This window comes from Manacus vitellinus, unplaced genomic scaffold, assembly GCF_001715985.3.
Source record: "Manacus vitellinus isolate BGI_N305 unplaced genomic scaffold, ASM171598v3 scaffold_109_pilon, whole genome shotgun sequence".
In the NCBI taxonomy this organism is placed as follows: domain Eukaryota; kingdom Metazoa; phylum Chordata; class Aves; order Passeriformes; family Pipridae; genus Manacus; species Manacus vitellinus.
This window is the reverse complement of record NW_021938837.1, coordinates 416,126-431,931: the sequence shown is the minus strand read 5'-3', so window position 1 is coordinate 431,931 and position 15,806 is coordinate 416,126. Positions and strand designations below refer to the sequence as shown.

The 15,806-nt window shown below is 36.5% G+C and overlaps 1 protein-coding gene and 1 long non-coding RNA gene across 3 annotated transcripts in view; one reads left to right on the top strand and one right to left on the bottom strand.

Moving 5' to 3' along the window:
* Positions 1 to 15,806, top strand: part of CTNNA2 (catenin alpha 2) — a 350,732-nt gene that overhangs the window by 317,756 nt on the left and 17,170 nt on the right. The window contains exons 10-11 of the mRNA XM_029964516.1: positions 1,451 to 1,556; positions 4,566 to 4,700. Coding sequence (XP_029820376.1) covers positions 1,451 to 1,556; positions 4,566 to 4,700 — 241 coding nt within the window. The remainder of the gene's footprint in view (positions 1 to 1,450; positions 1,557 to 4,565; positions 4,701 to 15,806) is intronic.
* On the bottom strand, positions 5,835 to 12,638 carry LOC108644304. Of its 2 annotated transcripts, none has more exons than XR_001923187.1 (3): positions 12,592 to 12,638; positions 7,739 to 7,893; positions 5,835 to 6,784 (listed from the first exon to the last, which is right to left on the bottom strand). It is a non-coding gene; the product is annotated as an uncharacterized LOC108644304 (long non-coding RNA). The 2 variants fall into 2 exon arrangements; XR_001923188.1 differs by lacking the exon at positions 12,592 to 12,638 and adding an exon at positions 9,950 to 10,189.

Sequence of the window (15,806 nt, the reverse complement as noted above, 5' to 3'; positions counted from 1 at the left end):
GTGATATTTTACAGGATTCTGAATTACTTATGTACTTGTATTGCCTTGGGACTCTGATCCTTCTGACCAAAAAACACCAGTATGAAAAACTGCCCAAAGAGTGTTTCATGGAAGGAAGAAATGATGTTCTAAAGACACAGCCCAGAATATGAACATTTCATGCAACCTCCTGGACAACCTTTGATACACAGATCATGGAAATGAAAATTTTGTAATTACATTTCCCAGCATCAAAAGAACAGAACTAATATGAGAATGAGAGAAAACTACTGTCACATTTGAAGTAAATAAAAAAAAAAAATCAAAGTGCACCTCTGTCAGCATCAGATTCAATAACAACTTGTTTAATATATTCCATTAAAACAGAACAAAGCCTATCACACCTTTCTGGTTGACTGTAACCTCAGCAGTGTTAAAATAGAATAATTTTTCAAATGCATGGAGTTTGTGACAGCAAGGTCTGCTCATGTAATTAATGCAGAAACATAAGAGGTCACCAAGAAGGACTTTTGCTGCAGTTTAAGTTCACCAGAAGTGGGATACTTTTATTTCATTATCTGTTTAAGGTGGAAATGGAAGTATGGAAAGAAGATTAAAGTGGAAATATGTTTTAGCATGTTATTCTTGGCATCATAGATTGTGAAAAAAGGAAAAATAATACAATGTTATGCTTAAAAAAAATTCCTTCTACTTCATTTTTTTAAAAAAAATTGCCTGATCATAGAATGATTTTCCAAATTTAAAAAAAAAAAAAAATAAGCTCACTTCCAACTGAGCCATTCTCAGGAGCAGCAGCAATTTGATTAGTACAAACAAGATTGAAGTTTTGAGTGTGAAACAAACTCAGAAAAGTCTGTGGTGACTTTTTAATTTTTGTCTTAATGCACTTTGGTTACTTTATAGACTAAAATGAGAGTTTCGTACATCATCTTAAAAATATAGTGAAAGATCAGTCTTAAAGCTAATTATACATGTTTTAAGTGTAATATTTAAATGTAATGTAAGGATTATGCTTCACATGTCTTTATTTTCCAATGAAAAAAATAACTACCAAAAAAAAGTTTTCTAAAATGTGACATTCTTGCCCTAGACATGATGGGCTTAACATTTAGCACTGGCTTGGGAATCGCATAATTTTTGAATAGTTGTGTATTCCAGAAAGAGCATTGGCTTAATGAGCACTTAAAAATGCATATACTTTTAAGTACAGCTCATGTGCTTGAAGGCACCATCACACTAAATTGCTGGTGAGGCATTTCGTAAGGGAGAGGAAATGCAGCAAACCGATTTCTTAATCAAGCTGTACTATAAAGTAGTTAAAAGGTGAGATTCTAATAAATTAAGAAGTCATTCGTGTTGCTATTTTAAAATCTAGCACTAAACAGGGTCACTAAAACTGTTGCCTCTCGTGATTTATTTAGGTTGTGCGTAATTGTCTTGTATTTCACAGAGGCAAAGGCCCCCTGAAGAACACATCAGATGTCATTAATGCAGCCAAGAAGATTGCAGAGGCAGGATCGAGGATGGACAAATTGGCACGGGCAGTAGCTGATCAGGTAACCACAGAAATGAGCAGAAATGCAATGTAACCTCTATAGATGAGTTGCCTTTTGCAGGAAGAGGTTATCTTTACTTGGCAGAGAATCACCTGCTGGAAGTCACCACCTGGACTCTGACCTACCCATTGAATAGAAGTTTTTCTGTACCTATCAGTTGGGTTTTGCAGTAAAGGAAAGCCACAAACAAGTCTCTCTAAAGCTCAGAAATGCTTGACTTGTTCCACCTCATTCCTGGGCCCAGATGTTGTGTTAGAATTAGACTGATAGAGACTCATTTAGGTTGGAAAAGACCTCTAAGATCATCGAGTCCAAAATTTATTTGCTGTTATGGAAGCAGTAGAGACTCAGATGCTCCATTACCTTTGCCATATGCCTTGGAATCCTCACCTTCTTTTCAGCTCAGTCTTTCAGCAACTTCCCTTGATATGGCACATTTCTTCTTCAATGTTCCTTGACTCCCACTTTCTTGCTTTGCATCAGGCTATTGTGGGTATTTCACCTTAACAGGCCCCTGGTCCCTGTTCTGTGTCCTCACTCCCAGTACCAAGCTCATATCACAACTGGAAAGATGAACTCACTAGATATATAATTTTTCATATTGGATTCCATCTGGATCCATCTGGAGAGCGAGAGGAAGCAGCACACTAAAAGTCAAGAGCCAAATTTCAAATCCAGGTCCTAGGTAGTTAATTTGAGATTCAGGCAAATTAAATTTGGCTGTTTTTTTCACTTGTAAACTTCCAATAGTTCCTTTCCTCTCGTTATCATCAGGAGAAAATCCACTGGAAGTGGGAACCAATAACTTCCTTGCTTCTAATATTTCTCTTCACAATAAGTATGTCTTTTTCTTCTCCAAGAAAGAATGTAATAGTGTGTAACATACCCTGCCACGGAATAGGAGCTAAAATGGCAAGAAACCTGAAGCTGCCCATTTTTCTACAACCTTGGAAATTTTGGGTTTAGAGTTTCTTCGTTATCAGCAAGCATTTTCTCCTGTAGTTAACCCATTCCAATCCTTTGAAAGTAGCATCTGTTCATTTCAGCACAAAAAAGAAGAAATCCATCTGTCAGCTGATGAAATTCCTAGTCTGAAGTATTTGCAGAGGTGGAATATTTTAGAGAAAGAAACACAAAGAGACTTGTTATGCTTAGAGTGCATTGGCTCGAGTCACATTTTAAATTTCAGAGGACTGTAACACTTTAATAATAAACAGTGAAAGCACTTTGAGAATGAATTATTTGTTTTAATGCTTGCACTTTAATGATATTTCACAAAACTTTGGAGACCCTCATGCAATATAAACTTTTTATGGACAGTTGCATTTTTAATTATTGTTCCAATGAGAGAGCTCTTACATTTTTTCACTCCAAGGTGCTTGTATATAAAACCTTGACAGCTCTCTAGAATTATTGTTTCAAAATTCATTTCTTTCAGTTCATAGACTTCAAGAATAGGGTAAATATTTTTGTATTAAATTGACACTGGTAGGGAGAAAAGGGTTCTTAGGGATTCATGCCTGAAAGATGCGGCATCTGTCTGAGGAAAAGAGGCTTTATAGCCTTATTGCCATGACTGTAGGGCACATTTAACCTGACAGCCACAATGGACCTCCAGCTTTGTTTCTTGTTAGTTTTAAAGGGAGAGAAAAAAGCAAAGTCAGTGCTTTCAGGGTTATAGACAACAATATATACAACTGGTTCATCATGAACTCACTGCTGGGCAGCGTTATCTGTTGGGTTAGAGCAGTGATCTCAAGTCAAAGGCTGTGATACTGTTGGCTCATGTGTGTTTAATTCTATCAGTTTTTCCTGAAATGCTCTGATAATATTTTTTAAAAATTTGAGCACAGACTTTGTAAGATGCTAAGAAGGCATATTTGGAATCTTTGTTCCCCAAGCTATGCACTCAAAGGGTATTCAAAGGGCATTTATTGGAGACATGCTGTTAGCAGTGAACCCTTTTAGCAGTGTTTCATCAGAGTGAATTACAGAGGTCTGTTCTCTTGAGGCAAGACTTTGAATATTAACTAAAGACTGTTGTTTATTATGCTCTTGATATTGTGGGGGAAGATGCAGTTTCTATTAAGAGTCCCAGGGACTATGAATAAATTGTACTTGGACCTTTTCTAGTTATATTGATTATAAAACCCTCACAGTGTCTAGCACATTTGACCTAATCTAATCTGTATCAACACACATTTGGGATTGATTCACAGTATCTTAAATGGTACAGGACTGTAGACAGCATTCCCTCTAGGATGGAGAAGTATCCCTTAGACATGCAGAGGGATCAGCTTAACTCACTGTGTTCTTGAGAAGGGCTGCAATACTGATGTCATTTGCTGAGATACTCTGCAATATGTTGCTCACACTTCAGTAAATAATTTCCCTCTGGCACAGGTTAAGGTATTTCAGCATCAAAAATAAGCTTGCCAAATCTGTCATTACCAAACCCAAGCAGCCTCACCTCTGCCTCCCAAATCCTTCAGGTGTCAGTGAGAGATCTGGCTTCTGCCAAGCCTCAGGCAGAGCTGTGTCCTCTGGTCTGCACAAATGCCAGGGAAGATGGCAACACAGGCAAGAGTTGGCATTAGGGTGGTTGTAATCAGGCAGAACTGGGTTCGTCTGGACTTTAACTGGTCCACGTTGTGGAGTTTCAAGTCAAACCTGGTCTTTTGGCTGCTCAGTAGATTCTTCTGTTCAGTACAATCTGATGTCATAAGTAAACACTCACAGTGATCATATTATTGTCATTGCCTTTTATTAGTGACTGACAGAGGGGTTTCATCTCTCTCCAGAAAGGTATAGTGCATCTCCAGGCTACAATTCATAAATATTGAGTTAAATTAGAGGCAGGGTTTGAGTTTTCACATTTCATCGAGTACCTCATGTAAAGACAAAGTGGAATAGATCCACCTAATACACACACATTGCCTCTATCTGGTGACCTGTCTCTAATCACATAAACTCAGCTACAATCTAATGAAATATTTCTTTTGTCTGCAGTGCCCAGACTCAGCCTGCAAACAGGACCTGCTGGCCTACCTGCAGCGCATTGCCCTGTACTGCCACCAGCTCAATATCTGCAGCAAAGTGAAGGCAGAAGTTCAGAACCTGGGAGGAGAACTTATCGTATCAGGGGTAAGCTGGGATTTGTATTTAGCCATTTATGTTTCCCACGTAGCACTTGAAAGGGAGCATTTTTGATTGCAGTAATACACAAAACAAAAATCCACTGATTCATAAGCAAGCTTTTTAAAAATGTTATCACCATTATTCCAGGCCTTACAATAGCTTGTGTAGAGCAATTTGATTTTCCAATTACCCTTTGTTTATATTAACCTTGTAAAATCTTCATTCTTCCAAAAGAGAAGTAATTTTATAGCCTAGAAAGTCACTGCCAAGCTGTGAATATTATAATTATTTGGAGCTTTTGTATATTTGCTCATTATAAATCTTCTTTCCTTTGTTAGTACTGGTAATTTCCTTCCTCTGTGCAGAAGCCAGCTCTGTATGAAGTGCATATTGTTAAGATGGTGATGACTAATGGGATTCATTCACTCAGGTTCCAATGCACACTAGGTTTAGCAAAAAAATCTGGAAGGCCAGCAAAATATTTTAAATTTTGATGCATGTGCTGTTTTCAAATACTATTGGCAAGCACAATGATTATATGCTCTAGTGCCCATCCAGTTATTTCAGTTATTTTCAATGAACACTGCAAACTTCTTACACACAATCTTTTTTAGAAATAAAGACAGGAATATGCAGCAGCAGTAATACGATAAACAAAGAGTTTTCTGTATTTTTAAAGTATTTTTTTCTTTCCTTCTCCTAATGTTGGCTTCTGTGCCTCTGGGAGAATACTAGAACCAAGCAGTAACAATTGCTGCTCTTCACAATTTCCTTTTTTTTGTTCTTTCACCCTAGTATTAGCCCCGTGACACATTTGTTATCCTCTAACTCAAATACAGACCACACGTATGTAAATGTGCAATAATTTCACTCTCCTGAGTGTGTTTTCAAAACAGTGGTGATTTGTGAGTCTCGAGATGCTTCAAAAAAATTGTTTTCGAATGTGGTTTTGAAAAAGCACCCTTTCATTGTTTAAGCCCAATCAAGTACGAAGATTATTAGGACAACTAACTTGTGCCCTTCATTCCATCCATAAGATTCCCCAGTGACATCACTGGCCTTCCTCAAGCATATCAGAAGTCAGAGAAAATGTTCTCAACCACATAACATTTTTATATTTTTTTTTTTTGCAAAGCACTATAGAAGGTCTTAAACATTTGCCAGGCTTTCTTGGATCAAACATTCTGAAGTCATACATACAATCCTAAAAGGAGCTGCTTAAAGGTTCCTGTATCTGTCCTGCAATTGGTCTTCACTTCTTGACGTATGTACGTATGTAATTTTAATACCTTGATCTTCCCACAGCAACGAAAAGATCCTCTTCCATTCTCCTGATATTAACGGAATGATCTGTCCTTGTATTGCTGACAGCTATGCTGCAGAGTTGATTGCTACGATCTTTTCTTACCTACTGCCATCTGGGTCCAGCTTTTCATACCCATCGAGTCGTCACATTCATCTCTCGACAACAATTACCCCAAATCAGTGCTTCAACCAGCTTGGCTTTTGTGGTTGTGTGTGTTTCTTTTTTCGAGTCTCTTTATTCAGTGTATGTGAATGCTGAATAAGCCATTGTGAACCTCGAGCATCTATTTGTTCCTGGAACATCCCCATCCGTTGTGAAACTATAAGTGGCCGAACCGCTTGACTTCATCATTCCCAGTCTGGCATTGTTGGCACCCGCTGCTTACCAGGCTTCATCACCATTGTGTTTCTGTTTGGTTGGGGTTTTACAGTCAGTTGCAAAGGCAAAACTAGCTTCAAATGCAGAAGTGATTTGGTTCTGTTCCCAAGACTCAGTAGTACTGATGTACGGAAAATTTGAAGGTTGCCCAGCTCGCTTCTTCTGCTGGTGCCTGAACAGGAGGTGACACAGAGTTGAACTCCTGGGCATCCCTTTGTGAGAGCATTATCTTGTGATCTGATATAACACAGTGCAGTGCTTTCCTGATAGTGTTTTCTGAGCTGTTTATCTTCAAGGTGCTGGGTACTGTATGCTCCTTTGCTATCCAGAGGTCTGGTATCCAAGTGCACATCTACATCTGCTTGTCTACTTGCTGCTTCTGCTTCCATCTTCTTCTTCATTTTCTCTTGGATAGCCAATTACAAATAAACAGTATTTTATTTGTATCAAAATGAAATACCATTATTTGGCAACTTGCATACAGTACAATGTTAGAAGTACTCTAGAAATCCAGAATTCCAGCTTCCCAACCTGTGACTATGGAATTAACTTTATATTTGCACTATATTTAAGTGTTTTGATGTAAATATCAAGAACCAGGATGATTATTATAATATTGTGATTTACTACTGTGTTTTCAGAGAACTACAATATCATTCAGATCGATCCAGAAGATGACTTATGATTCAGAATTCTTATAGAGAGTAGAATCTCTGCTTGAATTCTTTCATTATTAAGAATATTAATCAATATTTGTAAATGAAATGAATGCATGCATATGTATGTTTGAATCTGCGTGTGGGTGTCTGCATATTTATATAAAAAGGAAAGAGACATAAAACCAATTAAAACCTAAAAGACAGATGAAAGCCACCCCACAGTTCCTATAGCTTGGTTAGAGAAAAATATGTTGCAACAACTTCAAAAATATTGTCTACATAACACATAATGTGCTATATATATTTTGATGAAACTTCTATTTTTTTCCCCCTACGAGATTCAGTATTTCAGTATGGTTTATCTCTGAAAATAAGCCTAAAGCTGATCTTGTTTGCTTTTTCCTCTATAGATTGATATGGTACTAGCATAGCATATGAAGGGGTCCTTTTTGGCATCAGTGACTTTGCTGCAAATAGGAAAACAGATCAAAAAGTAAGAAAATGTCACAGTCCTGAAGTGTAAATTATTTCAGTAAAGAACCCACTGTTTTTTCCCTTTCCTTTCTCCCATTCCTTTTCCCCCCAAGCTCTTTTTTCTCCTTTGATCTTTCCCATCAAACTCCCTCCATGCAGATAGCAAAACTATTTTTACCAGATAAGTAAGACCTGGCAACTGGGAGTTAGGATACGTCAGCTAATACCTCATTATATCAGTGGAGAAAGGCCAATTTGTCTGTTGCCTTGGTCCTTTATGTTGCAAGATGAGACTTCTAATTTCTGATTCCAGTTGAGTTTTGGAAAGTAAAATAAGAAAAAAACTGTGTTCTTCCTGTCCTTCAGTGAGGAGCCTTGTAAACTGGAAGAAGATTATAGGGAAGAAAGTAAGTAAAAATGGTGAGGAGGTTAGATAATAGTAAACACAAATTAATATAAAAAATTGCAAAAGATTTTGCAAATATTTCTGATCTGTGTAGATGATATCCTTGTTCCTAATAAAAGTCTCTTTGACCTTAGTCCATAAACAGATATATATTTCTGTAGTTTTAAATTTGAATATTCAATTTGTAGTTCCCCTCTAAGAATAAACAACGTCCTTTAATGAAATTACAGAGTAAAAGCATTTCAAAATAATTTGCTTTGTCTCTTGCTTTAGTTTATTTAAAGTAATACATATTTGCTTCGTAATCAGTTGCACTATTGTATTGGAATGAATCCTCTGAGGTGCTGAGCATACACTACTCTCAGTAAATCCCATTTGCATATACTTAGCTCTTGCTGATAGCCTTGCCTGTTTGTGGGAGCTACTTTTGTTCAATAGAGTTGCTTTTAATGATGATGTTTCTCATTTGGATACAAATTCAGACTTGTGACTGTAGGGCTGCTTTATTTTTCTAGCGTTCCTTCCTGCCTCTTGTTAGCAAGAGCATTACAATAAAACAAATATATATATTCATTTCTTACTTTAGAATAAATATTCACTTGTTCTGTTTACTGCTGCTCAGAAGCTGATCAGCTCATTTACCTATACCCATTTAGGCTATGAACTTGCATTTTTTAAAATTCTTGTTTTTGTTAGTAGATTTGCCACAGATTTTCATGTAGGATTAGACTGAGCAGAATCTAAGAAAATCCCTTATCCAAGGCAGCCCCTTATCGTGTTCAGGTTTGATTTGGAGCTCTACAGATCTAATCAGCTGTATTATCAGAAAATTTGCCCAGAAAGTCTGAAACTTCTGAGCCAGACAGATAGGCAGTGTTGTACCATGTGCCTTGGAACACTGTCCAAAAACATGGAATCAACAGCCAAAGCGCTCTCCAAACATATACTTTAGCTGGGTCCAGTTCCCAATTGTTTTCCAAATCCCATTTATCTTAACATAATAGGTTCAACTGCAATACTCAGAGAAGGATTCTTATAATCTGTTGAAGGTACAAGGCAGTTTAGTTAAGGTTGTGAGTTTACTGGGGAGCTCCTGCTTGGGGAATTTCAGTGAGGGCTTTGGTGGGAAAAGGAAGGTAAAAGGGCTGGAGCCACCCCGTTAATTTTGAGTAGGACATTACAAAAATTGCCATAGCACCTTGACTGGGAGGGTGGATACATAAAAATATCAACAGATACAGGACACAGGGCAAAATAAATGTATGTTTATTCTTGATCAGTGATAAGAGTAAGGTAACCAGAAAGAGCTGGTCCTCATCAAAAATGAATGAACCTCATTATTTATCACAGAGTAACAGGGAGCATCCAGCAGTTATTTCAGGTGAGCTGGCAGTGTCCTTATCAATTCTGCCTATGGATCTTACATGGAATAAAAGAAGATAGTTTAAAGGTCCTACTTTTCTTTCATTTAAGGCTGAATCACTGTAAACTACCTCGTGCTGTAAAAGCAAGTTGGTATGTGTGTGGGCAGTGAAGTATCAAGTTGCTACTTATTAATTCTAGAGACTCAAAGAAAAATCAGGTAATTTGAGGTTCAACTGTTATTAAAAGTGAGTAAGGCTGTCTGTCATTGAATTTGGATTAAGAGCATGTACCTAAACATTTACTTAAGAGCCACTGATTGGTTATTTCATTTTCCTGAAAAAATAAAGCCTTTCTGGAGTGCTTTCCTTTGCTTTAAAGTTGGGAGTCAAAGAGGACTTTTGCATGTAAAATGCTTAAGAATACGGACAAAGTGTTGTTTTGGAGCTTGGCAAATAGAGTGATTTAATTCCTCCTGAATCAGGCAAGAATTTAGCATTATGTAAAAGAAAGTTTCCTGAAGGGAGAGTTGGTAAATTAACAAAACTGTTGGAGTCCTTTTTCTTCAAGATTCTCAAGAGTACAAAAAGGTTATTGCTGTTACTTAGCTAGCAAGAAAATCAGTTTTACTATTAATTTATAGTAGAAATGGAACAACTGGCCCACATACCCTCGTCTCTAAACTGTAGGGATGTGGATTTGACAGATGGATCAAAAAAATAAGGAATTGGCTGGATGGTCTCCCTGAAAGAGTTGTGGTCAACAGCTCAATGTCCAGGTGGAGAAGAATGATGAGTGGTGTCCCTCAGGGGTCAATATTGGGTCAGCAATATGGACCATGGGATTGAGTGCACCCTCAGCAAGTTTCAAGAGAGACCTTGATCTGTTCTGTATATTCAAGTAGCTCATGTCACCTGCTTTGGAAGAAATTAAAGAAATGAAAAATACAGGGAGATGTTTCAGCTGGGCAGTTTGGGATGGAGAGATATTTTAGTAACCTCTGCATAAGTGTTTGAATGTATGCAGACATATTGATACTCAAGAGGGTGAAATAAAGCCATAGTAAATGTACTTTGTTCCAAAATATATGGCTGTATGAGGCATGTGATGTTTACACAGGTTTTGATAAACCTTTATCTGGAAAAAATTTGAGCTTTTCTATTTGTGACTGATACAGGAGTCTCCAGCTCCTGCTGGCACAGGATGTCCCTCAATACACTGTCCAAGAAAGGGACTACCCAGTGATATGGTAACATAAAAAACTTATCATCCTGACACTGAGTCAATTTACTACTCCTAGAGGATAAAGGCACCAGTGAATTATGCAGGTTAATCAAAATGAGTGCTGATAAAATCCCTCATGGTCATATATTCATTATATATAATGTATTTTATGGTAGCACTGTCTTAGGGCTTTCTGAAAGTTAAAACAGTGAGGAATTCCTAGTTATCCTATGAAACATCTCAAAGATGAATAAGAAAAATAAAAGACATAAATAGATGTATCTCTAATGGCTCTAAAGCCATTTGCAATACCTCTCCCAAATATTTGACAATAATAAAGATTTAATTCCTCATATATAACTTATCTATTGCATCCCAGTAAAGGTAGTGTGGACCAGGAGCCCAGAGAGTTTATGCAATTGGCATCATTGGAGGGATTCAAGCCCCAGGTAGACAGTGCTGAGCAGATCCAATGTTGGTAATCAACTCATTTCCAGTCAAAAATTGTACAAGAATTTGTAGAAGCCTTTGGAAAGGTTAATTTATTTTTATTAGTATATGGCTATTTCCTCAAAGCAGCTGAGGGAAGACAAAGTTTACTCCATGTAAGGAAAAGTGGATGAATGAAGCTTAAGACAGAACTGAAAAATTCACAAAGAAAATATTTTTTGTGCAATAATCTCAGTTCTTTTGGAGCTCCAATTTCTTGATGTAAGGTTATTTTCAGGTCTAGGAAAACATCTCATATATAAATGCTCATGTAAACACACATACACGTAAATATGAAACAATATATCCTGCATAAATGGAGAGATGTTATCTATAATTTAATTTGCAAAGCAAAATCACACTGCACTTGTCTTCATTAGAATATATTCCTGGAGACAAGAAGCACCATCTATATGTCTACATTCAATAAATTCAAATTTAGACAGGTCAGATTTTCTCCTTATTAAGAAGCATTTTGGCTAGAGGGAACATGCTCTTGTGCTTTATCAGGTGACAAATATTCATGAATTTCTGAAGATTACATTTATTGAAATTTCTCATTAGAAGAGTTTTCTGCAAAGGAAAGCATTTCTGATACCAAATAATCCACTTAATTCCATAAGAACAAAGCAAAGTGTTACAGATTGAAGACTAAAGCTTGAAACAAATATGATCATAGAAAAAGATTAGAGAATTGAAGGAAATACTATTGTATGAGCTTCATTACATACTGCATTTTCTTTAAAAACAGTAACCACTCAAAAATTCAGAGCTCCTCTGCTACAGTAGTTATGGCTTCAGTTCAGCTTGTTTTCCTATTCCAGGCCACACTGAATGAGTTGAGAAGAAAATGGGAATATTATGGCTTTCTGATACACAAATTGCACCAGCCCTGCAATAATTAGCAAAGACCATTCTAACATACCCTAAGATATGGTCCTAAAAGATTATTCCTGTAAAAATTACTATAAAGAAAGAGAGGAATATCGTATTTTCTCACATTTCCTTCTTTTCTCATATTACTGCCTTTAAAAGAGATGGTTTGGGACCAAGTGTCACCATTTTGTATTAAATAAGAATTCCTTTCCACTGGGGCACTCTCAGTTGGCCTCCCTAATGCAAAGCAGAGATTTGCTAATAGGTACATCCCGAGGCTTTAAATAAAAGTTAGGGTTGTTGTTTTTTTTTCTTTCTCATGGAATTATGGAGAACTGAATTTACATAATGACAGATTTAGCACACAATAGGAGATTTTGGATTTTGTTTCTTATACAAAGTACATCTTGTAGCACTTGCCATTTTTTAATTCCCTGAGTTGGATAGTGGTGAGACTAAATCTCACTTCTAGAAATACTGTCAGGTGGTGCTTTTGCAGATATTAAAAGAATAACAACTTCAGTTCAAACTCATCGGTTCCTTTAACTTTAATTATTGTTCTTGACAACCTGAGTTCCAGATGAGTAACACACACATAGAAACACTCACAGACAAGAAGACATACCCTGAAGGGAAAACATCAACAAGTTTTCTCAGCCTGAGCAAAATCAACTGCAAATACTGAACAGAACAACTTACAACCAAGTATTTAATAGAACTCACAATAGGGATGTGTTTCCATTAAATGCAGGAGGTCATAAGAGCCTTTGGGAAGAGAACGAACAGGGAGAAAGGTTAAAAGTTACCTTTTATCTTTAACCTGTGAAATATTTTCTTCCACAGCTGGGAAATATTTTTATTGCAATTATTATTTATGTACCTCGTAGAAGCAAAGGAAGAATATATCTGTTATCACATCACTAATCTTACATAACTGATAAGCAGCTGCATCCATAAAAAGTAAAATGTCAAAGTAAAAAAATAACCATTATCAGAAAAATCAGTCCTAACCTCTTACTGTTAGATATTCTCAAATGCTCTCTTTTAACATGAGTTCTTTCAGATTCTGACTAATACATCACCAAAATACCTTGTGAAATAAGTTACCAGGTAGGTAATAGTATCTCTAGAAACTGAGATGAAGTCTACAAGTAACATGTCCTAAATTTCACCAAAGGCCAAATTAGAACTCTGTAAAACTGGATTAGAGCATCAATATCTGAACCAAAAGACTGCAGAAGCGTTTTCATCCTTTTTTATACCTGTAACTAAATTCAGCATTTCCATTGTCAAAAACTTAGAGAAGTTACAGCTTTACTCAGTGTCAGGTAGGAGGTTACATATTTCACCATTCCTATGACAGATAATGTACAAGAAGGATTTTTCCACTTATCCATCAGGTTGATCCACTAGAGAAACTGGACATATTTGGGTCAGAGGTGTGTCTGTGTTAAACTCTCAGACTTTAATGATCTGTGTCACCTTGGCATTTTCACATGGCCTTTTCAAGCTCTTGTTTCAATTTCTTAAAATATATCTATTTTTCCCTTCTGGATAATACCAGTCTGTATAATGCTCTTGTGCTGTTGGTGCTCCTCAGCTTTTCACAGTCTTGCTGTTACTCAAGCTTTATAGAGAGGAGCCAGTGGTACCTGGGTGGTGCCTGCCCTTTCCATCATTTCTTCATCTCTTTAAGCAAGAAAGAAAGCACACGAGGATTTTTTTCCAGCAGATCTTTGAGGTGAGACTGAACATGGACCCTTGTTTTAAGTTGATTTCTAGTGCCTGGGTGCAAATTAATAAATCAGTTATTCAACCTGCATTCACAGTGTTCTTATGCTGTTAGGCTTAACTTACATCCCTTAAGAAAATATTTGATAATAAAGTCTTCATTTTCTGATGCTTGGCATTTCCCTGCATTCATTTAATTATTCTTAGTTGAATTCTTTGAAACATTTAGAATATTTCTGACTTTCTTCGAATGTATAAACATTTTTAAAATGTTTTCATGAGATATATTCTTTCCCTGCTTTTATTCAATAATGTGTTTTAGCAGGTGAGTAATGCGTTCTAGTGTATGTTCACAACTCAGTCTTAACTTTGCTCTTCGGTCTTAACTTTGCTCTTCCCTTAATTTTCTCTTTATAAACCACAGATGTCATACTGAGAAGGTCAAAGCAAGATTTCAGATGGGGCATTCTCTACTATCTAATCTGTTGAACTGTTTATATCACATTATCATGATGGAATCTTCCATTTTTCTCCATATTCCTTGTCTTGTATTGTTACTGGAGAATATCCTTGTTCATACTCAGTCTTCTGGGATTTAATTGTGCTACTTCCATATGTTTCTATTCCAATAAAAGAGAATTTAATTCTTGCTCACTCTTAAGTCTCTCTGTAGGAGATCTTAGAACCAGTATTAGAGGTGTAATATTTCTCATATTTAAAGATATATCCTCTGAACATTCTTCTCTTTAACAGAATCAGCAACGTTGCTCAGGCTTCATAAGCTCTGGTGGTCACAGGAGTTCAAATATATTCCTACTTTATTTGGCAAAAACAACTGTGGTGCAGTAGTCAAGGCATAGGTTACCTAAGTTATGAATTAACTGAATTCTGCTTGGTACTTTTTACCATAAAAGCCTTTAAAAATTATGATTTTTCATTAGTTTTAGCAGGCCATTAGACATAAATATTAATAAGGACTCGATGTAATATAGGGTACCAGAGGTGGTTTTCCTCCTCTCTATCTTCAGACATGCAAATAGCTTGTAGTCAAGAAGATGCACAGAGAAATCAGACAGATGTGTGTTTAATTCAATTGTGAACAGCACTATCATCACTTAGCATTGCTCAGCTGCAGCCTAGTTTTGCATTGTGTTCCTGGAGTTCCATATCATCTCTAAGTCACAGTAACTCTTCATTTTGCCAACTGGGCACCCATTTGTTAAGTTTTTAAACCCACAAATATACTGGTTTAAAGTACCATCTGCAGACACTGCAGGATTAACATTATGATAAAAGTTTTGAAGGGTAAGAAGAAAAATACTTGACTTTTGCTGTTAGGTGAAGGGATTGGTACTAGACATGAGTCACACACTTTCTCTTTTCAATAGAAGTGAAGGAGAGAAAAACAAAGATCACACAGAGCAGGGAATGCACATTAATCATTATTAAGACAGAAAAACTAATCATGATTAGATTACAATTCACATGATCCTTGTAGCATCAAAAAGCCTAAGGGAAACCATCAATATTAGCTCAGTGTGCTTATAATCCATAGTCTTAAAAGAGATTTAAGGAGCATTCATTTTTCCTCTTCCAAAAGGCAGGATCTTATGTTAGCACTCTGCACTGGCACTGAATAGTCCCTCATTCTCTAAGCAGTTTTATTAAATGGAGTTAAGTTTAGCAGCATATACTGTTTTTTTTTTTTTCACTTTTAGTATACAGATAGGTTATCAAGAAAATCCCAGTGAATAATTTAAGCAATCATGTTTACTCTTGAACCTGTTTTTCCATAATTTGGATGATAAAAATTCGATTTACAATAAATTACAATGAATATCCCATTTTAACCCCCCCCTATTTCAGTCCTCGAGATGTTGTTTGAAAAAAAATGTGCCTCAGCCTGTAAGGTAGTCACTGTCTAAAAATGCACGTATTTAAAAACATCACCTCTTTGCAATTTTGTTGATATTTTCTGGAACTTTGAAAGTGTGCTCTGTAAATAAATGTATGCCCAGAATTTTTATACTTCCCTCACTTGTTCTCTCAGCACAGTTTGCTGGTTCTCATTTGCAGTCCAAGAAAACCATAATTCTTTGCTGACCATCTTCATTTAGTGGTGTATGGAGGGTATGCAGAAGGCCAGCCCTCTGGTTTACTCTTCTCAAGGGTCATTCCAGAGGTGTGGATTGGATGTTTATTCAGCA